This window comes from Drosophila subpulchrella, chromosome X (genome assembly GCF_014743375.2).
Source record: "Drosophila subpulchrella strain 33 F10 #4 breed RU33 chromosome X, RU_Dsub_v1.1 Primary Assembly, whole genome shotgun sequence".
Lineage (NCBI taxonomy): Eukaryota > Metazoa > Arthropoda > Insecta > Diptera > Drosophilidae > Drosophila > Drosophila subpulchrella.
Genome location: NC_050613.1, coordinates 5942270 through 5965838, shown reverse-complemented (window position 1 = coordinate 5965838; position 23569 = coordinate 5942270). Strand labels below are relative to the sequence as shown.

Here is a 23569-nt window from a genome sequence, read left to right as displayed (position 1 = left end):
TTGTTTATGTTAAAGAAGCTATAACGATTATATATAATATTACGCTAGGTCATCGTTAAGCAAAAATAGTGGTAAAATGACCTAGATTAAAAGCTACGGACATGGCTAGATTGACTCAGCTAGTGATCCCGATCAAGAATATATGCATTTTATTTATACCATTTTACTCTACGAGTGACGGGTATGAATTACTTAACGTTATCGATATTTTGTGTTTTCGTTATCGTTCAAAAACGGTTTGTTTTAAAATTTAAATTTCAAGGGTTGAAATCCCGTTTGCCAACAGGAAAATAGATTTTTTAAAACGAAATTTGATGGTAGAAGGTTTGGTTACTATTTGTGTAAGCACACTGGTGTTCCGATATCGCTGAAAAATTAATTTTGTTTTAAACTTTCCGCAATTTGACCCCCCATGCCTTTTGAAATTATATTTTTTTTTATTTGTGGATTCATTCCTGATTGATAACCACATAACATGAATTTGACACGCTGGACTTGTTTCTTTATTCAATATCAGCTTTGAAATGCAATTTATTTATTTGAAAGACGTCGTAGACATCCTCAGTTGGATGTTCCTGCATTTGATATTTTGATAAAAATCCACACCCAGCATACACCACACTGCTACTTCAGCACACTGCATTATATCTTCAAGTAATCCACCAGAAGAACTTTTCGATTTTTATGGTGATGGACGATAAAAGAAGAATGGGCCACCTATCTAAATTTTTGCTCTCAGCGAATTCCGAAAGAGTTTTCCCGGAAAAGTTACTAAAAAAAAACCGACTACAACTCAGCGACCTGGCTGGGGATTTTTCACAACTTTTACAAAGGGTCACGAAGTTACGAAAAGCTTATCAGTATAAGAGTTCGCTGCTCAGCTATATGGAAAGCTGGACCGCACTCTAAGCCAAGCTTGCATTACATCTGGCTTGTTTACATTATTTCTTATTTGTAACATCATTTTTACATTCAACTTCATATTTTTTTCTATTATGTACGCATTTATTCTACTGCTCCAACACCTTTAAAAATGCCATTAAGAATCGAAAAACATATTGACGACACTATCGAACTCATGATAGAGCCACGATAGAGTATAACAGGACAGTCCATTCGGTCACAGACCTTAAGCCAACAGATGCGGCTCACGCAACTAATTAGCAAAATCTGACCATTAAACAGTAAATTGAAAAAGCCACGGACAAAATAGATTTTTGAGGTAGGGAAGAAAGTTTACGTCAAAAACAAGAGGTTAGGAAATAAGCTAACCCCATTGCACACAGAAGAGCGCATACAAGCAGACATATCCAAGGAAAACGGTCTTACTCCAATTGCTTTGGAAGCAACCATCAATTCCGGGATGGCACAAGCGCTCAACTGTTTCACTTGCCAAGATCGGCAGCACTAGTTGTTGCTTCGAAATAAATTTCTTTATGTTCGAAAATGTGATGATTTATTGACGGTGAGATGCTTTAAATCAGATAGCCTTTGTGCGACAAAAAAAATTATAAGGCGCAGTGCTCAAAGGAAAATGATAGCAGAGGCCATAGAAAATAAAGATATTCCTACTCCAAATAAAATATTATTTTTAATTTAATTTATTTAATAATAATTTAATAAGAATCGATTTTTAGAGGCCACTTTGCAATTCGCTGTGTGTGGATTTAGTATTTAGCAGGAATAGACATTCTTATGTTTATATTTCGAAGTCTGGCATACAAAAATGTCCTAAGGTTTATACTTTAATACGTCGTTAACTTCCACCAAAAAACAAATCACACCCGAACATGGAGGCTCGCGCGGCTACCTGAAGATGTACTACAGGAAGGCATGAAATTCGGCGATGAATCCTAACTAGAATTCGCTGAGAGCAAAAATTTTGATAGGTGGCCCATTCCTCTATTATCGTCCATCACCATAAAAATTGCAAAGTTCTTCTGGTGGATTATTTGAAGATATAATGCAGTGTGCTGAAGTAGCAGCATATCCAACGTAGGAACATCAGAAGGAGGATGTCGACAACGTCCTTAATATAAAGAAATTGCATTTCAAAGCTGATATTGACAGCCTGCCGAAATTAAGAAGGCACTTTAAAACAACTATTTCCGGGCGTGAAGTTCAATCAGGAATGATCCACAAATCCACAAATAAAAAAAAATATAATTTTTCTGCAAGATTTTTGAAGATATACTTTAGAAATATGATAAAAAGAATGCTAGAGCATAACGAAATATTATAAAAATAAAAATATAGAAATACAGCTGATTAAAAATGGTGCATTACTTATGAACGGTTGGAGATATGGTTTTAATTAACTAGCCCCGCTACCGATTTGGGAGCTCGAGTGATGATGTCTCAATGGCTGGTCGAACGAAATGGCTTTGGTGGTCTAAATTTTTATCGATAGCCGATGAATAATGTTGTTGAGTATCGAATACTTCGATTGTTTTGGGCAACATTATCGGGCTACCAGATCGCGAAAAAATGCATTATTCAAAAGGAACACTATTACGTAGTGACAGTGTACCAGAGAAATTATAAATGCCATAGATTATTACCCTAACTGCATCTTTACTGAAAAAACGCGATCTTCTTTGGATATTTAAACTTTTCTTAAAATTAATTTATAAAAAAGTTAAAAAATAAAAGCCTATTTACACAGAGGAGGTTTCGGATTCAGCGACCAAATTCCGTTTAAGCGTCTATCTCTTCAATAAGAAATGCACGTACTAGAAAGAAATGGGGAAGAGTCGTTACAACTCGCTTTAGCGGCAAATGGGACCTCACACGCTAATCGATCTTATTCATTTTTTCTTACGAGCTTAGGTGATTATTGTTGTTGGCGTTTCGAATTTTTTTGGGAAGGAAATGCACCCAGACTACTGTGGCGCCGTTGTTGTTGATGCAGGTAATGATCTCATCGTGAAAATAAATATTGCTATTTTTTTTTTTAGGAAAATGACCAACCAAAACGTACTTTAAATCCAAAATTGTGGTTTAAAAAATGGATAAAGTCAATGAACCGTATGCGAGGAAGGTGTTATAAATACTTAAAAGGGGCCTTACGCTGAAAGCTAGTGAACATTTTCGTGGCGTCACTGTTGCCCCAATCAAAATTCAATCAATTTTCACTACGCTTGACGAAATGGAATTTCGATCCCTGATCAACTTGCTAATAGCAATGAAGAAAGCATTTGCCGCTGAAAACATTCCACATGCTAGCGTTTAAATTGTATATATATTTGCGTTGTTTTCCATTTTTTTTTTAAACAACTGCATTTGCACGCTTTTTGCCTCGGGCTACTGATTGCTTATGCCCATCAGTTGTTCGCTTCAGCAATTCTCTACGTGAACAAGAATTTTAAGTGTCTGTGTGCAGAGGCTATAACGGAGTTTTTAGCCAAACTGCCGGACCACTATCGGCTTTAAGTGCTTTGCGGTGGACACGATTCCTGGAGAACGCTTTATATAAAATTGGAAATGTAAAAACATTTTGTAAGATAAATTATATTGTCGCCGAACGAAAAAATTTTAAGTTTGAAAAAAGTGCTTTTTCGCCTAATTCATTTTTAAATGATCAGCTTATATAAATTTGAGATCCTACCAATAATACCGTTTTTCAGAATGGTTAGGTTTCCCCATGACTAATCACAGGAACTTAAATTTAGCAATAATAAAAACAGCAGATGTTAATTATAATTACTCTGACATGTGTGTTTCTGAAACATAAAAAATATTTATTTAATTTTCTTCATTATATTTCAACAGCATGAGCGGTGTCTTGACCTACACGAAATATAAAGTAGCAGTTTTTCCTTTAAAGTTGAATTAACTAGAAATTTAGGACACATAATCAGAAAATTATTATTTATACAATTGCTATTATACTATTATTTTGACAGCTAATGTATTTGTTTGCTTTTAATTAAAAAAAAAATAAATGTTTGATTTAAAAGGGAGTAACTTAAACATATTTAACCATTTTCAGTATTTTTCCGGTATTGCCGGAGTATCTCATATATAGAGGTTTGAGTGTTGGTCACACTGGCCTTTGAACAAAAATCAACAATTTGGCATCTGGCTATTTTACTGACACTTACGGTTGCTTACGTTTGCTTACGTATGCCTACGTTTGCTTACGTTGAGCTGAGCACAGCGCAGTCGAAAAAAAAATTGAGCGGTTGTGGTTGGTTGTGTATGGTTTTATAAAAGACAAAAGCAGCTGGTCAAAGTTGCATTAACGAAACTCCGAAAGTATTAAACACTCGACATTCGGCAGCTGTGAGTATGAATCGATATGGGCCGCAATTATGCGGAAAACACGAGTAAAACAAGGAAACTTTATCACCGAAGGGCGCTGTCCTTTGTGGGTGTGCGTGTGTGTGTATGAGTCAGCGTCGGCAGCGCGCAAAAGAAAACAATTGGTTTCGTGGTAAAAGGCCCCTTAGATGTTAACCAGAAAGTGATAGGTGAACAGAGTGACAAACATTTGGCACAACTTGGGGGTTTCGAGTGGAATTGGGGGCTTCAGATGCTGTTTTTCGGGCCTTTTAAGGCTTTAATTGAAAGTGCTGGTGTGCGTGTGTGAGAATGTTTTCAATGAGCCAAATTCGTGAGCGTTTTTGTTGTTTTTTTTTAAACCGCAGTTCAACAGCATTGATAAACACCAATACATCGGCGCTGGCACTCGCGGAGAGAGCCAAACTCCCATACGTGTCATTTTCGAATGCGCGAGTGACTCAGAGAATCCGCGCTTGTGTGCGTGCATGAGTCGTACACACAGTGGACACACGATACGGTGGATCGCTTAGAGTCGATCTTACCACAACATTATATCTCAGTTCCAACTTAAAGTTGTCAAATAACTTTTGCTTATTGGCTAAGCCATAACTCTCTTTGAATCGAAAATATTTCAATATTTCGGTTTGCTTACAAGTAACTTTGGGTCATGCAGAGCTGAAGTTGTATTATAACATCATACATAAATATGTAAATAGATTTATCATGTTACCTTGACTTAGTGATTAGGGAGTAAGACCCCTTCAAACCTGAATTTAAGCATAGCAAAATGTAGAAAATGCAACGCCAGTACGCCCATTATAATAGTTCTACTGTATAGAGTGCTCACTGTATGTTGACACAGTTTGTTTGGGGAGCACTGAAAATCGGTTTCAGCGGAATTCACTGCAATATGTCTATATATAGCCATAAATACATACGCGGCCAACAAAATGCTAATGCGAGTCGTCGTTTTTCGTTTTCAGATCCACGCCGCACACACATCACTCCAGAGCGATCCACTGGTTCCACTAGCTCCGCCGGCTCCATTAGCTTCACCAGATCCACCAACCAATAGCCATGTCATCCCGTAAGACAGCCGGTCGTCGTGCCACCACCAAGAAACGCGCCCAACGCGCCACCTCCAATGTCTTCGCCATGTTCGACCAGGCGCAGATCGCCGAGTTCAAGGAGGCCTTCAACATGATCGACCAGAATCGAGATGGCTTCGTGGAGAAGGAGGACCTCCACGACATGTTGGCCTCGCTGGGCAAGAACCCAACGGACGACTACCTCGATGGCATGATGAACGAGGCACCCGGCCCCATCAACTTCACCATGTTCCTCACGCTTTTCGGTGAGCGACTGCAGGGCACTGATCCCGAGGATGTGATCAAGAACGCCTTCGGATGCTTTGATGAGGAGAACATGGGCGTCCTGCCCGAGGATCGCTTGAGGGAGCTGCTGACCACCATGGGCGATCGGTTCACAGATGAGGATGTAAGTTTCAAACTCATACCTAGAGCATTGATAATTCGTGTTCCAATTAAATATGTTCAATTGCGGGGATGATATTGTATATTTGCCTTGTTGTTGAACTATAAAGGGGATCTTATATAGGTATTTAATTAAACATAATTGTGTTTACCTAGTTCACTAATTCACGCCTCAATTGAACAGCGAACCCACTTGTTGTTGATACTTTGAAAGTAATTCTTGACACTAAAGTACTATGCCAAGGCTGTTTGTATTTGAATGGGTCGTTGAACCTAGCTTGACTAAGTTTGACGTATGTTAAAAAAGCTGAAATTTGTGAGGACAATACTTCATAATAGCTCAATTTCTAAAGGTTTATGAGATTGGATTTAATTGTTTTCCATTATTCCCTGCAGGTGGACGAGATGTATCGGGAGGCGCCCATCAAGAACGGCCTGTTTGACTACCTGGAGTTCACGCGCATCCTCAAGCACGGTGCCAAGGACAAGGATGAGCAGTAAGATCGCCAGGAATCGATCGCCCAGCCAGCTGCCTCTTCAATCAGCCTGTCCAAACTATCCATCATGAGTTTCGTTTTGATAATTTAATATATATATATTTTTTTTGCTCTCGCGCCCCCTGTTTTTTGATTCCTGATATTCCTGTACTTACCTGTGCATTTAAATTAAACAAAAAGTAGCCAACACAAGCGAATGTTATGTACGATATTGTAGTGTGTGAGGTTGGAGCCCGATAACACGATTTCCCTGAAAAACCCCTTTCATAAGTATTAACTCATTGAATATACATATATATTACCTATATACAAATACATACTTATACAAGAATGTGGCAATAAAAGTTTGTTTTTCTCACATTCGAGCGTGCTCATGTCTGTCTAAATAGATATTTGCAAAAATCCTTCATGTCAAAACAACTGATCAAATAAGAAAAGCTTTGGAATAACCCCACTGTGCAAGCTAACAGCATGTTGAATGGTCTTGATGTGATATATCTTTGGATGTGGGTGAAAATGAAAGAGAAAGAATGACAAGTATTGCCGATTTTCGGAAACTTTTTACACGCTGACTAATAACTACAAATTTCGAGGTCCAAAAACTCAATCATTACAACAAATACAAAGAAACATACTCTTATCGTATCCTATACTTTGGATTCCAAAGATTTGAGTCACATTTTTTTTTGTAAATGTGATGACGTCGAACCAACAGTGAGCAAGCATCAAGCAACCGTCCAGCAAGCGACTCTTAAACTTTCAGATTTTCCAACCAAAAATGCATTTTCAAATTATAAGAATTTATTTTAAAAATCAATGAACAATCTCGAGACGTTGTATTTTACAAACTTTTGGACAATTATTTATTAAAAAAAACAAATGTAGAAAGACAAGAATTACAAACCAGACAATGAGGCGTCTACACACTAAGCGTATTCTATGTACAAACAATGCGCTAGGACTCTAAACTAATAGTTAATGGCCTCTGCAGCAGGATCCCACACAGCCCTCGGAGATTACTCCACTTTCTTGGCCAGCGGAGCAGTGTCGAAACGGCCCTTCCCGCTCGACCTGGCCCGATAGGCATCCTTCACCTGGTTGATCACATTGGCAAAGAGTATGGTGCCGAAAAAGACCAGAATGGTGCCCACCCAGTGGTTCAGGGTGAAGGGATTCCGGAAATAGATGATGGAGAACAGGAGCGAAACGAACTTGCGCAGGGTGACCACCAGAGTGACGGTCAACGAGGCGCATTCGGTGGTCAGGACATAGACGGCGCTGATGCAAACATACTGGGTGACGACGTTGCAGAGCAGATAGAACAACATCAGCGGGAACTTCCACTCCAATCCAATGGCTCCCAGCAGGGGCACATCCACTGGTTCCGATGACCACGCAATACCGAAATGTTGCACTATATTTCCTGCCATTATCAGAAATCCGGGAAGGGGCAACATGTGCGTAAAGAACAACGCCTCGCTGGGATGTTTGCCGTACTTCTTGTATATCACCTCCTGGTAGATGCCCATATAGGCGGTAACCAGTAGAGCGACCGTCAGTAGACCAATGCCCACCGACCACCAGAAGAAGTCGGAGTAGGAAGTATCCACTTTAAGGCTGTGATGCGTATTATCCTTGACGTCGCCGCTGGAAACCAGGGTGCATAGTATAATGCCCGCCGTTATCATGGCCACGGAGCTGTACTGCCGGAGGTTATAGCGCTTCTTAAGCAGCACAATACCCATAATCATGTTGGCCATCAGCGATCCGCTGCGGAAAATCATGTGCAGCGGCATGGGAATATTAAAGTTGAACGCATAGTTGTTGCACACATTCGCCCCGAAGAAGAGGGCCACGAGTATAACATAGTCCTTGAGCGCAATCTTCGGACGCACCGTAAAGAACTTGGATGTGAAGACGAGACCCTCCAGAGCAATGAATAGGAATTGGGCGAAGGTGATCAGGTTTCCGGCTCCCGGATCGATCTGGATGATCAGCTCCAGGAAGACCACGTTACTGCAACATCCGATAAACACGAACACCATGCCCAAAAGGGCCTTTAGATTTAAAGCCATATCTGTAAAATAAAAGTGTAGATTAGAGAAAGGTTTTACGGAATTTATGAAATTACACAGGTCGACAAAATGCAGACTTTTATTAGTTGTTATTAGGCCTAAAAAAGTGCCTATAATTCGAGTATTAAGTTCTTTTAACGCGCTCTTCTCAAAACTGTGACCTTTTAGGTGTGGTGACGTAATTTACAGATTTAAGATTGTTTAGCTTTTATTCATGGGTGTGTTATTTGACACGAAATAAATATCACCATAAATCAGTATCATATTATATATTTTAAATAAATTCAACATTAGACATTTTTATATGATTTTAAAGGCAAGAAATTTCTTTAAGTACGTTTATTCTTATATACATATAAGCACATCTTTATCATCACGGTTTTGGATTCTTTTTTCGGGTATATGATGGTGTTATGGTTTTTTTTTATTATCTCAGCCCTACTATACATTTTAATACCCCGAAACGATGGTAGAATATAAAATATCCTACATTAAAGAGAACAACTGATAGTTACTACAACAACTTCCCTTACAATCAATGAGTATTTTTCGAGTGTTTGCGTGTAAAACATTCTGTCTTATCGGTTATTCCAAACGGAAGATACGTATGAGGAGTGAGTTGGTTCAATAAATTCGTAAACAGGTTCTGAGTTGAACATGCATTTGATTTGAACTTTGCTCTGAATATGTTAATCTATTAAAGAATTCCATAACTAGATATATTCTGTATCCAAAATGCACATCGTTTACTTTCTGGATTCATTCTGTTACTATCAGCTGTTAAAAATAAGTCTTATCAAATGTCTTGCGTTTAGTAAAATTCAGTAGCAAAATAGTTGTTCTTCTGCAAATGGGAAATAAGCAGTACGAAATCAATAAGTTGTCAGCACAAGCTGATTCCGAAATAAATGGATACTCGGAAAGGAAAATACATTAATACATATATTTTTTTTGAATTAGGATAAATGATTAAGAACTGAGCATCATTACGCATATTAACTACATAGTTATACAATGAAATGGAATATAAACATGTACATGTTCCCACGTTTTATTGGCCATCAAATTTAATTATCTTCTGATGCTTTGGCCAGAATTAAGTCGTAAAAATGTAGCGTTTTTGGTGGAACTCAGTTTTTTAAATATTAGTGAGATACTAAGATTGTTATATATGTAGTTATTCTAGCTGCCATTTTATGTGACAATCATTGCAAATAACTTTCGTACATTTAGATAATTTATAGTTTTCTGCTATATGCAGTTATTTCACTGATCAAATACCGAGCACTTAGATAGGTGAATAAATACTATTTTATTGTCCTCTAATCACTGATCAAACTGCAGGATATGTACATATTTATGTCCTGGAATTCTATAGGATAACTAGTGATCATTGATCACATCTTCGATTTCATATCGAGGGATTTGACTAACTTTTTCCAAGGTTGCTGGGTGGGTGGTTTGGGCTTGCCCGCTCAGCGTTAGTCGGCAAATCGGTCGATTGTCACGTTGCCGATAAGAAGTACGCGGATTGTTTGGTGGACTGGCTATCGTTATCGGTATCACTTACCTTCACAATGGGATATTCTAATCCGCGGGAGATACGAGATACAGATGCTGGTTAATCCGGTTTAATGGCGGATCTCGATTTGTTTTGTTTTTGTTCCGTTTCGCTGGCGGGAAGTCAAGAATCATGATTGATTATATCAGTTTATATGCTGTATAAACACACGCACACATGCAAATGGGTTAATAGAATAAGAAAATAGCACCAACACCAACCTGCGAATCAATTATCTCGCTCTGTCTCCCTCTCTCTTTCGCTCGCTCTTCGCATTCTGTTCGCACCGCGCGACCTTCACCGTTTTTCTATCTCTTTCTATGGCCTCTCCTTCGAATGCTGCTTACCGTTCGTTGGGCGCATTGGAACTGCGGGAATTTTTTTTTTGGTAGCTCGCTAATAACTGTTAACAGCTTGATTACAATCTAGTTGAAATGTTGTTGTTGTAGTTGCTAGCGGGTGCTGTTGTTGTCGAACAGCTGAACTTGGCTGGCGCAGTGTGACCATCTAGAGGTGGCCACAAAATCCCGATTTGCGGCAGCTTTAAGCTTAAGTCGATATCAATTGTACCACCGCCTATCGAATTTGAATAATGTAGTTTGTACCCTCTTTTTTATGTATTGCTTGATTTTAATTACTGATCTTTCTTTTTTTAAGCTGTGAATGTTTTTCTTTTGTTTTTTTTTTGTTAACAAATGTTGTTTTTTTTTAAAACTAACTAGTAAAATTAATAATAGGCAGATAAAGATATTTACAGTGAAGACTATTTGCAAAAGTGGGTTGATAACCCATGTATAATGGCACGATGATCTATGTTTGTTTATCATATCACTCTGGGGATAATTACAGGTTATACTTCAATAAATTGCTATCTTATTTTTAATAGTGGCTTGTCTTAAAAATGAAACCATTAACCTCTCGATGATTGCTGTAGCGGCTGAGATAAGAGAAATATTCGAGGTCTTATCTGCCGAAATGCATAATCTAGTCATATCCGCCATCTTAGTGGGCCTGTAAAATTATTTGACTATACAATGGCACTGGACTTGATGCGTAGTCTTCGTTTTTGGCCAAGATCGCAATTGTTTGGCAGTTGGATTTCGGCCACGGTTCCATCATGATGGCCATTCGATTGAGTTTTGTGCTTCTGGCCTTCTTCTTTACTAGTTCTTACCAGGTAAATCGATATGTTTAATACTTGTTATATTTGACAACTTTTAAAATATAAAAAGAAATTATTTAAGGCTAATTAAGTTGAAATATGCTATTCCTTTTTTGTTTGACTTTAAGTAATAATACAATTTCATTAAGAAAAATCTTATTAAATTCGTTGAAAGGTACGTAACAGGTAGAAGGAACCGGTTCCGTCCTCACCGGTATTTATATTTTTCATCAGGATTACTAGCTGATCTAGTCAAAATTATTTCAGAATTATTTTTTAGAACTGCACCTGACACCATCTGCAAGCAATATTCTTTAAAAATTGGTAAACAGATTAACTGGTATTAGAAAGTCGATAGTCTTAGCAGTTATTTGCTTGAAATATTTCGAACTGCTTATTTTAAAATATTGTTTAAAAAATATGTTTAAATATTAATGTAATCATGAAAATTATACCGTGGCGTTATTTAAAAAAAGAAAATTAATATATATATATTTTTCCTGCAGCTTTCCAAGCCCGAGGATTCAACCTATTGGGCAGCGGTGGTGGAACACATGGAGCCGGAGGGTGATTCTGCCCGGAAACGCACCAGTTCCGCCTCACAATCCTTTCAGAATATCATCAGAGATGTAGACGATGTGGACATAATCGTATTTCCCGAGCATCTTCTAAATAGTCAGGCTACTGCCACCTTTGTACCCCATGAATCCCAGAACATTACGCCCTGCTACCAAGCGGACTATGAGCTCTTTCTCATCGAATTATCCTGCGCGGCGAGATCCAGGGCCATCTACGTGGTGATAAATGTGGTGGAGAAGGAACTCTGTGCCAATGGAGCCGGATCCGATACCTTCGGCCCGTGTCCTTCGACAGGAGTTCAGTACTTCAACACCAATGTGGTCTTCGACCGAAAGGGCAGGGTTATCTCGCGATATCGGAAAAGCCACCTGTGGCGTCACGAATACGCGGAGACATCGGTTCTCCGTACTCCCGATGTATCCACCTTTACCACAGATTTCGGTGTAACCTTTGGCCATTTCATCTGCTTCGACATGTTGTTCTATGAGCCGGGCGTGAAGTTGGTAAGGGAACTCAATATAACGGATATCGTATATCCTACTTATTGGTTTTCGGAACTGCCATTTCTGGGAGCTGTGCAACTGCAAGAGGGTTGGGCATTTGGCAACAATGTTAATCTGCTGGCGGCGGATGCCAGTCGACCCGATGGAAGGACCACTGGTTCTGGGATATATGCAGGTCGGGGTGGAAGACTTGTGGCGGAGATTTTCGAGGAACCCACAACCAAGTTGATGATATCGGAGGTTCCCAAAAGAGAGTATGGTCAACTGGCGCCCATTTTCACACCCCTCTTCACGCCACAGTTGAAAACACAACGAGTCACTGGAGTGGCCACCTACAGGGATTACAATGTGGATATATTCGAGAGTGAACTTTTGACGGAGGATTTCTTGAGCTTGGAAAGGAAGTTGTGCCACGGCAGCTTTTGCTGTTCCTTTGCCATCGAACGGAAGGTTACCACAGCCAGCGCCAATGAGGTGACCTCTACGGATCCCAAGACCTATCGCTATAGAATAGCCGCCTATTGGGGCGATGAAACGACCGTGATTCGAGTGGATCGCACCGAGCAGGCGATTTGTGCCCTGTTCGCTTGTACGGACGAGCATATCAGCAGTTGCGGTTACATATTTCCCGCAGGCCAGGAGGTCATCAATAAGCACCATTTTACCAAGTTGAATATGACTGGTAATTTTCCAGCAGCTCCTCGTGGTCGTCGACTGATCATGCCCAGCACCTTGAATGCCCTTTTCTTGCCAGTTGCTGTTTCGGATTTCGATTGGAGTGAGTCACCAGAGGCGGGGCCAAATCCAGATAAACCTATATCTGTGGCTTTGAGCCTATCAAAGGCGCAGAACGACCTGCTGACCTTTGCCATTTGGGCAAACTATTTCACCGAGTTGCCCAGCACCCACAACTTGGATCACATGCAACCGAATTTCACTAGTCCCTCGACTTCTGGTTCCCCTGGATTGTATGCCTCCAGTGTTTTGTGGGCACTTGCCTGTCTGTTCTTTATGCTATACATAAGTGCTCTTATTCTGCCAAGCCATTATAATGAATTATTAAGTTAATACACCAGCAACTACTTTGGCACATACAAATTATTTAAATTTCCTGCAGATTCTGTGAGTCACATTTTCTTACACATTTTTTTTTTATCTCTAGATAACACGCGATCACATTGTGACTAATGATACAAAAAAAGCAAAAAAGGGGATTTTAAATCTCTGCCTAAAAGTTAAAACGTAATGTTTGTTAACAAACTAATGATAAATACAAAGTATAAAATAAAAGTAGAGCCCCAAATGTTATATCATTTTATAAGGGTATATAATGAGTTAAATAAAACACTTACGATTTGTATTATTGTGTGAATAGAAGCGAAATCTGCCAATAAAGCTCTATAACCTCTCTATTTTCCCGTTGGCAAACATTGATGAATTTGTCCGTTTATAAAGTTTGTATGCAGATCCCTGAAGAGGGTCAGTAATACTAACACTTGTGACCGAAGCACATAAGAATATATATGCTTTATAGGGTCGGTAACGCTGCATGTTACTGGCTATGTACTTTTTAAAGAATATAGTATATATCCAGGAGTAGGTAAGCTGAAAATATTTGATTCCTTACGAATCAAATCAAAAATTGGCTTTGATATCCAAACTCTGTTATGGAGGTAAAACGACATATCAAGCAGGGCGAGGGGACAAGTGCAAAAGGCAAAGGGCACTGAGCCATTTCCTAAGAATTGGTATGTGAATCTGCAGGTATTCCAAATGCAACATCAGCACCTGGGATTCTTAGAATTTTACCCAGCTTCTGGTTTCCGTTCTATTCAATCCTCAAAAACTGACCGTTACTTTTGGTTACATTCGTGAGTCTCCAAAAGGAGTCGGAAAACATTTGAATGAAAGGACGACCCACACGCTGCCCACCGCCCACCGCCCTTTACGCCCACCCAGCCGACGACCTTGTGGAGATTTCCTTCCAGCGCAGGCGCTTCAAGGACCTCTGCCAGCGTTGTTTGCATTTCCAACAGGTAGCGATGTCGCCGTCACCGTCCTCGTCCATGCAACAGTGGCCGCCGATTGTAATGAGCCAAGGACGAAGATGGGAAGGGGGGGGGGGGATGGCGCTGTTGTTGGAGGTCCTGCGGGTGAAACCACCCACCCACTACCCACAGCCACACACACATTCATATATACGTAATGACAGCTTAGCATCTTCAATGGCAACGACAAAGATGACGACTTCTCCGCGGGAGAATCCTGCTGGACAGGATTCACGCCGTGACTTTCTGTGCGACTTAACATAATTTGCTTGCTAATGTCACACCGCCCCCAAAAGAACCGCCTCCAGCCCCGCCCCCTGACCTACCACCCTTCTCAAAAAAGAAAAGGAAAATATAAAACAAAAATACCTTGAACCTGAAAAGGTGTCCAGCGACAAGGGTAAAAGTTTTCCCAATGGAAAGGGCTGCTAAGTCAAATTGCAAAAAAAAATGTTGGGTAATTGTTTAAATACACAGAACAAAATATAAGCTAAAGAAAATAGCTATACATAGCCCAACATAAATCCAAATTGATGTAAATAATTCTAAAAGATGTAAATAATTTGTTCAAACAGTAAAATAATTATTTTAAATTTATCTCTGTTGCTATAGTTGTAAGAAAGTATTAGCTTTGACACAAATGGTGACCCAAGAGTGCACTTCTAAGGTCTAATAGATTTCAGATTTCAAAGTAAAATATCTCTAAAAGATAGTTATAAAAAGTCAAAGGACAAAATTAAGCTCATAGTGCCAGATAACAATGGTAAATTACCTCATTTAGCTATAATAAGCTTAAGCTATCATGATTTAAAAATAGATCCTTAAGCCAATAATAGACATATACCGAATACTCTCCCCTTGCTGTAATTTCCCTCCATTTATTTGGAGTCCCCCCTTGCCCTTTTTTTTCATTACGCCCCTCTCTCGCCATTCAAATCGATTCCCAGGCCTTGGTAAACATTTTTTATTTTGCACAAAAATCAAAAACTTTGAGCTCTCTTCTCTGGACCGATTTTTAGGGGGTGGTTTGAGGTGGTGGGATGCTGCTGTGGCACCTGCCACTTGAAAATTCCACACGGCTTCTGTTACATTTTGATTTATTTGCTAAAATTTATTGTTAAAGTGAATGGGGGCGCAAAGTTGCCAGTGCGAAAGGGGCGGAGTTCGGGATCGAGTGGGTGGCCGGGTGGGTGGCGGTTATGTATAACAGGTGGCGAAGTGTAGGTGAAGGCCGCCGTCGCGCCCATAAAATATCTGGCCGTGCGATGGAGTACGGCTTCTTTTTTCAGCCGATTTCCTGTGGCTCAACTCCGGCCTGTTCCCGCCATTCAAGAGGGGGAGCGGTTCGGACGAGGAAGGATTCTCAATCAGAATCAGTTCCAGCCATTGACACACACACAGCAGGGCGCCGCATTAGCAACTAACCACATTCGGAACTCGGAACCATTTCGATTCCCTTTATCCTGGCAACAGAGTGAATAAAAATTGAGATTTATAAAATAAGATATACTAAAGAAGCGCGAATTCCTCAGCATTGTTGCTCTGACTGAAAAGTAAGAATTTCAGATACGCGAATTCTTCAGGATTCTAGCATTGTGTAACGAAATCTTATCAGATATGCTCATTTAAATTGCTAAGTATAGGCTTATATTATAAGTTTTATAAGTAAGAAATATTAAAGAAACGTGAAAACCTCAGCATTATTGCTCTGACTGAAAAGTAAGAATTTCAGATACGCGAATTCTTCAGGATTCTAGCTATGTGTAAAGAAATCTTATCAGAGATCTTCATATTATAAGTTTTATAAGTAAGAAATATTAAAGAAACGTAAAAACCTCAGCATTGTTGCTTTGACTGAAAAGTAAGAATTTCAGATACGCGAATTCTTTAGGATTCCAGAAAAGAAATCTTATCATTTACATTGCTAAATATAGGCTTATATTGTAAGTTTCAGAAGTCATTTTTAATCGTAAACGCATTTTATGGATTTGTTTTTATATTCAAGCACACGCGATTTCTTTCTTCATAGTCAATCCAAATCATAAATGCTTCGTATGATCATTTTTATGATATTAAGATATGGTTGGGTAGCTTTAGGATTTCTTCTTCCAAAAAGTATAAAAAAGACTCCATTATATAATTGTATAAATTTGTATAATATTTTCTGACTGTGCAGATCCCTGCTCGCCACCTGCACCTCCATCGCCAGTGCTTCAGTCGCTTCCCTGAGGTCTCAGGCAGAACTGATTGAATTGAATATCAGTTTTCAGCTGCCGCAGCCCCCCATATTGCCACGCCCCCATATCCCCACTGTCGCCAGTCCGCCCCTCCAGGTACCTTTGCCGTTCTGGCTCGCCATTTGAATTTGAATGGAAATGATTTCACTTGATTTTCATATTTTTATTATGTTCCCTTCGGGCTCACCTGGCCCACACACTCGCATATCCGGAGTCATCTCCCCGTCTTACTCTCTTATTGTGGTGCCCTCTCTTTCACACACTCACCCGGACGCCTTTTTGACTTTATTAAAATGATTTGTAAACACGGCTCTGAGGGGAAGTATTTCACCTTATTGGCCTTCGATTTACCTGGCCGCAACTTTTGGTCGCTGGCAGATTGAAATTCTCTAATTGCATGCGGAATGTGGCAAGCATTTGTGGTTTTTAAGTGGGCAAACCAGCCGGGAATTCTCTAGGGTACTGTTTTAAATCAATTTATTTCAGCTAAGCTGTGTTTTTCAATGGTTCCCCCATAACTCATGAATCATATACATATAAGGTTTCACTAGGGGTTTAAAATCGATTTAACAAATGCCTAAAAGTATGCAGTGAAAAAACAAAATGGTTTTCAAATACGAAGTTCATTGGAGTTTGTTGCATACTTTTAGACACATTTAATTGTTATTTTCAGAATTCATTGATTGCCTGTACTTTTTGTATTAATTTCAATTAGCATACCTAACCACATTTAAGCTGCGCTAGCAAATAAATTAAAAATTCCATAATTTGCAAATCAATTAGGTGTGAATTTCGATAAAATGTTTGATTTGCAATAATGGTTTAGCATTACCCATCTAACCAGCGACCTGCCGCATTATTTGCCAAACTCCCTTTGTGGTGGGCCTGCCATTGATTTGGGAGTCGCAATTTTTGGCCACTTGTCCACGCAGCCGGAATTCAACCACCCTGCTCAGGTATATGTACAATATATATATAAAGTATATATACCATCACATATATATATACATTTGTGTGTACATGCAGATGTATAATTTAGCAGGAGTAGGGCAAACCGGGGTCGAAACAAAAATATAAATAAGAAAGAATATGATTACGTATACGCAACGTGGAACTTCTTTAACTTCAAGTGCGTGAGAGTGGGCTAGTGTGCGTGTATGCCTGGTCATTACGCACGTAGCATTTGTATGAATGGAAAGCCCACCCACTCTGCATCCCACTCCGTTTTCCTTGCCGCATCGCTGAGCACATAAAAATAAATCAAGTTTTTCTTCATTTCCTTTGCTGCTCGTCGACTTTTCCTCTCCCGATTTCCCCCCCTGCTATGCTCCTGACTTCTGTTTGTGTTTTGGCGTTGTTCCTGCCATATGCCTTTTTTTATAGATTTCAACTTTATGTGGCATACTTGCGGGAGCGCGGGAAATGCCGGGAAAAGCTAACGACGCCGCTGACCGCGTGCGTCCTTAACGCGTTTTTTATGCTAAAACTAAATGAAGTCAAACACGGGGCAGGAAACGGCAGAGAAAGCAGCTAACAGGTAAAAGCCAACAGGTAACAGGTAACAGGTAACGTGTACAAGGCAACAGGAACAACTTAAACGACAACACACGGTGATAAAAGCGACGGGGCGAACTAATATCTAAAAAATAATAAAATGCCACGGGCAGCAGCCGCAGACAAGCGTTCAACAGCAACAGGCTACATAACCACAAGTGGTAACAACATCGACAAAAAATACCAGCAACAGAAAACTACAAAATACACTCAAAAACTGTGGGTCCACAAATCTGGAAATCAAGAAAAGCCGCCCAAAAGTGTGCTAGAAAATTATATTTCTTAGAAAGTTACGTTACTTAATGAAAGAAACTTAAATATTTATAAGGTATTGGTAACTTTTGCCAAATCGATGTTAAAATAGTTTTTAAACAAATATTATTACCTTGTATAAGAATCACAGAATTTTGAAGACGAGTTCTAAAAGAAAATATATTATAACATACTTTTGTGTGGTATAAAAAACGATTTGAAATCTCTAAAATTTCAGTTTTAGTTTATAAATTTTGTAATATGAAAAAATAAACTCATTTCAAATATTCTAACTACCATATAATTTTAATGTTAATTTTTCAATTATGTATTATCTGTCCATCACTAAGTTTTAGATTTATAAATATTGAGACTAGCATTACATAAAACTTCTTAAGCTTAGGTGAAAAAGGACTTAAGACTTCTTATCTTTTTACCCACTATTTTATTTTTAAATTAAATGTTCGTTTTCTTTTCATGCAGTGTAGACAAAAAACAAAAGACAGTTTCCAAAGCAAACAGTAAAAAAAAGCATAAAACCAAGCGCAACAGGCGCAGCGATACCAATAAAAGTATTTATATAACTGCACCACCAACAGACAACGAAATCTCAATTAATTTATATAAAAACCACAAAAAAAACGTCAGATTAACCATAACCAGAAGCAACAATAGTGTGGGAAAAACTGAAACGCCACAATAGCAGAAATATACATAAAGGTTTAAAGTATTAAAAGTAATGATAATCAAGGACCATTCTCAGCTGACCAAAAAATAGTATAAGCACTGGCTTTATAAATAAGGATAAACCAAAATCAGAATAAGATTAAGCAAAATGAATAACTATTCATTTTAAAAATGCCACAGTGTACTTAAAAGAGAAACATAAAATTAACAGAATAGCAAAAAAAAATGAAACAGTTATCAATATATAAAGCTAAAAAGCGAGCTGCAGAAAAGCAAAAACCACAGCAAATTTTACACACCTCATTTTTCAAGGAAATTCCATTCAAAAAAATGCACATAATAAATGGTGTGAGTAATATGGAATATTATTAAAGTTAATCATACGCTTTTTTTCGTGCATCAAATGTATGGAAATTGATTTGAATAGCATTTTATTGCCAAGGCAGCCCACGTCCCCCGATTTTCAACTATATGTACATGCACACATAACTGGCCCACCTTTTGAATGTCTGCTATAATTTTCACCATTTTCAACACGTCAACGATACGTGTTGATGATGCTAACAATTTTCCATTTCCATTGCAGCATCAAATAAGGGAAATGCGGGGGAAAATTCGTTGAAACTGCCGGGGAATCCAGAGCTATAATAATGACATTGCCAGAACTTACACACGATTGCACTGCGAGCGTTTATATTTCATTTCCTGTTGCATTTTATTGCTGACTCCATTACTGGGCCAGGGAAATGGGGGTTTTACAGGATCTAATCGGGTTATGCCACTGGGTAACTGGGTGCATCTACACTGACTACGGATGCCAGCGATTAGGCATATTCGATGTCACCTGACGTTGAGATACCATCAATGCAGAAGACCTTAATTGGATTTCGAACGTTTTTCTATTTCGAAACATTGAATACAGTTTTAAAAATACTCGAGGGTCTTGAAATCATTTATAGAGGTGTCTTAAAGTATGCAACAATATGGAATATGGAATGTGGCAGTAGGGTTAATTTTTTCTGTGCATACTTTTTGGCTCTACTATTGGTGATCTTTAAGCCTCAGTGATTAAATATAGATTTGTGATATGAAGAAAAAACATTGATAATTAAATCTTCTTACCCCATGCAATATTTAACATAGGTTACCTAAATCGCCGAAAAGTAGGCAATGAATTTCGAAACATTTTTAACCCAGGAAGAAGAACAAATGTACGAGATTTTATAGCAAATTCTTGTACTCGTTTATGAAAATACTCGATTTCACATTTCATCGCTTATCCCTGTTGGAAAATATTTATTTTAAGGCTTTCTACCACTTTAGTAAGCATGAAACGTGCATATATGGGTATTTTTTGCCGCAAAAGTGTAGAGTATTTTTAGAGACCCCTGTGGAGCAGGCAGCATTCGATTGAGCAATCGATTTGAACTGTCTGTTATTACTTTATTGTTCTATATTTATGCACATGCAGTGGCTGAAGTGTCCTTCGAACTTCGCACACACACACACACCGATGCATAGATACACAGATACAGCCACAATGCAGCGACGTCCTTGCTCCTTGATGGCAATGGATACGGATACCCCACCACCCCACCACCCAACCAACCAGCCACCCCGCAACCAACCCACATTATTTTCATATTAGTTTTGAAAAGCGCATTATGTGCGGTTCGCCCCCATTCCGCATTTTGTCCGGCTTTTTCGGCATGTGTAATGGCTCGCATTATTATCCCCATTTCGGTGCTCTGTGGCCAGCCCCCAAATGAAAATATGCAAATGCCAGGCGGTTGCAAATTCTTTGATACAGATACGGTTGCAGATACGGCGAAATTTGCCTTTCCGCTAATCTCTGTCTGCAAAACCGAGGGCAGACATATTTCGAGGACATTGCAAAAGGCCAAGGATCAAGGACGAAGGGCCCGACGGGACTGCAATTGAGTGGGAGCCAAGGCAAAAATAAAATAAATGCAAAAATGCAAGTGCTAATTTGGTGTTCGGAGCGAAAAGGAAAGTGTTAATGGGCTATCTTAACTATTTACGGAGTTCGCTTTATTAAAGTGTTAATGGCATTTGTGAACTATTTCTTGAGTTATCTTTATTACCCGAGTAACGAGCGTTTTAAAAACCGTTTAGTATTTAGCTGACACTGGGAGTTTCAGTTTTACAGAAATCGCTTGGGCTTTGAGACTACTTAAAACGATGTCTAAAAGTATGCAATGCAAAATATTTTGATGCATACTTTTAGACAGCCCTGTAAGTGATTTAAAAACCGTAGAGATTTCTGTGGAGCCATAACTTGCTCACAAACATATAAAACGGGCTTAATTTATTTTCTAAATACGTGCCACAAGCTTGAGCTTTCACAATATCCTTACAATATGCATCCACTTCTTCGGCCATGAAACATTTCTCCTGTTCGAGCTGCCGAAAGTTGTGTCATCAGGGCTTCAGATCCTGGGCACACTCCATTGCACAGCCATCGAAAAGCACACGGCAATCCCAGGATGTTTTCCTACGAAAGTATAAGTAATTTTTGTGCTTTGCCTTTGGGTCAAATCAAGCGTGAACTGTCCGATAAACCGATAAACAAAACAATTAATTGCATTGTGACTGGCCCATGTCCTTTTTGTGGACCCCTTTTAATGACTATTTCACACACACGACTTGTCTTTCGGCATACGATTTATTATGATTGGGGTTCGTTTTTGGTTTTTTGGACTGGGATTGGGATTGGGGTTGGTATCCACCATTGCCTGGGTCACTGACTTTTCCCTTGGGGATGCAAATGTATCTCCCCACCGACCAGATACAAAAACTGCTCCGAAAGTATGCCATAAGTGAGAACGAGAGCAAAGTGCACGGCATACTTGGCTCCTGAATTGTTTCTTCGAGGAGTGCGCCATATATATACCATATATTTTTCATAAAATCATATTCACATGGCGAGCAGAGAGCGAGAGAAATATTTAATAACAGTGGCATGCCCCCAAAATATGTTCTTCAAGTAAAAAAACAAGAAAAAAACAAGAATTCCCGCATATTTTTCGGATGCTACACAAAATTTCCGCAAATCACGCGAATGCCTTGCAGGTACAGAAAATTGCCATCGATTAATTCCTGGAATAAGTTTTCTATTTCAAACTTTCCGATTGGCTTTCGTTGTCCTGACAGATAACCAATTAAAAATTTGTTCTGATTATGAAAGTTTAGTTTTGATGTCAAAATCAAAGCTAACATGGCCGCAGAATAATCAAACGTATAATTGATTTTACAAACTTTTTAAGAAATATGCAGTTGGGGAATTTAGATAGAAAGTGCAATTTGTATGTATTTATTCACCTATATTGGCAATGTTTACTAAACAAGTACTGGATAGTTTTAATTGTACTCTAAAAAACTAATAATCAAAAAACTACGTATTGAATAATTTCATATTTTCAAGGCGCCTGCATATAAAATTATTGAAAAAATTTTCACCTTAGATTTGCTTTAGTTTAGCTTAAATGTATAAAAAAAAGTTAACATGAATGCATCTCAGAAGTATAATTGATTTTGCAAACTTTTAAAGAAATTTGCAGTTGGGGAATTTAAATTGAAAGTGCAATTGATGCTGTATTCATTTATACTGAACCAGTTATGGAGAGTTTAAGTTTTACACTCAGTGTTAACTAATATGAATTATAATTATATTTTTCATATTTTTAGGGCGCCTCCATATGAAATGATTAAAATAAGTTCCAACCTAATTTTGATTTCCGAACGCTCAGATTATCAGAACTGGCTTAAATCCAGAAGATATATTCACTTGAAGTACAAGTCGTAAAAAAGTGCCAGGCAAATAAGAGAAATCGAAACGAAGGTTGCAAATTGAATAAAAAAGTGGCTCAATCGCCATGGAAACTGGCGCTGATACTTCCGGCCAAAAAAAAATGGAAAGAAAAGAATATCTGCAGCTAGTCTTCATCTGTCTGTCTGTGTGTGTGTACGAGTTTTCCAACCGGCTTTTCACCGATTTTCCTCAGCTTCCCTCTCGCTCGCCACCACCCACGTATTGCCTATAACAAGCCGCCAATTACGATAGAAATCTAGAGAATGTGCAAAATCGAGCAAAAAATTTGCGACTATAAGGCGAAAACAAATTTACATGCAAATCCATTTTAGCCTTGGCAAGGACACGCCAGGAGCCAAAATGGCGACACGCTCCCTGTCTGTGTGACTGCCGGAGCGTACTCTGTGTGTGTGTATTTCAGCCAACAAATTATCTCAATTTAGCATAATATTTACTGAACTGCATTGAACCGCTGGCAGACGACAGGAGCAGAAAATGGAGGCGGAAAAACCGGTGGAAAGCGGGAAAAACGGGAAAAGCTGGGCCAAGAACTGGGTGGGTGGCTGTATTTTGGCTAAGAGGGAAATGGAAAAAGGGGGAATCCCCCTCTTCAGAAAGTTGGCAATTAGAGCTGCACGAACCTCGTGATTGTAATTGCCAGCTCGTAATGTTCAATTGGCCACATGAGTGGCATCTCATTGAGCTTAAAAAAATATGCATATGTTTCTGAGTTAATTATGAGCGGTTTAAAAGTGGTTAGGTATTTTAAAAAAGTGAAACAAAGAAGCAATGATTAAATTAAAGA

General features: G+C 38.9%; 3 protein-coding genes across 5 annotated transcripts; 2 read left to right on the top strand and 1 right to left on the bottom strand.

Annotated features, from left to right (window-relative positions):
- The first annotated feature begins 4130 nt into the window (after positions 1 to 4130).
- Positions 4131 to 6605, top strand: LOC119556872 (myosin regulatory light chain sqh). Its single transcript, XM_037869348.1, has 3 exons — positions 4131 to 4284; positions 5268 to 5781; positions 6174 to 6605. Exons 2-3 carry the CDS (start codon positions 5362 to 5364, stop codon positions 6276 to 6278), a joined length of 525 nt encoding a protein of 174 aa, XP_037725276.1. The 5' UTR covers positions 4131 to 4284; positions 5268 to 5361; the 3' UTR covers positions 6279 to 6605.
- Positions 6606 to 7108: 503 nt separating this feature from the next.
- LOC119556871 (UDP-xylose and UDP-N-acetylglucosamine transporter) lies at positions 7109 to 10407 on the bottom strand. 3 transcript variants are annotated; one of them, XM_037869346.1, is made up of 3 exons: positions 10132 to 10407; positions 9920 to 10067; positions 7109 to 8351 (listed from the first exon to the last, which is right to left on the bottom strand). In XM_037869346.1, the coding sequence occupies exon 3, from the start codon at positions 8347 to 8349 to the stop codon at positions 7291 to 7293; it is 1059 nt and encodes a 352-aa protein (XP_037725274.1). In that variant the 5' UTR covers positions 8350 to 8351; positions 9920 to 10067; positions 10132 to 10407; the 3' UTR covers positions 7109 to 7290. The 3 variants fall into 3 exon arrangements, with proteins under 3 accessions (XP_037725274.1, XP_037725273.1, XP_037725275.1); XM_037869345.1 differs by having other exon boundaries at positions 9920 to 10022; XM_037869347.1 differs by lacking the exons at positions 9920 to 10067; positions 10132 to 10407 and adding an exon at positions 9784 to 9799.
- Positions 10408 to 10987: 580 nt separating this feature from the next.
- On the top strand, positions 10988 to 13533 carry LOC119556768 (vanin-like protein 1). The gene is made up of 2 exons (XM_037869194.1): positions 10988 to 11087; positions 11579 to 13533. Exons 1-2 carry the CDS (start codon positions 11028 to 11030, stop codon positions 13220 to 13222), a joined length of 1704 nt encoding a protein of 567 aa, XP_037725122.1. The 5' UTR covers positions 10988 to 11027; the 3' UTR covers positions 13223 to 13533.
- Positions 13534 to 23569: the final 10036 nt, after the last annotated feature.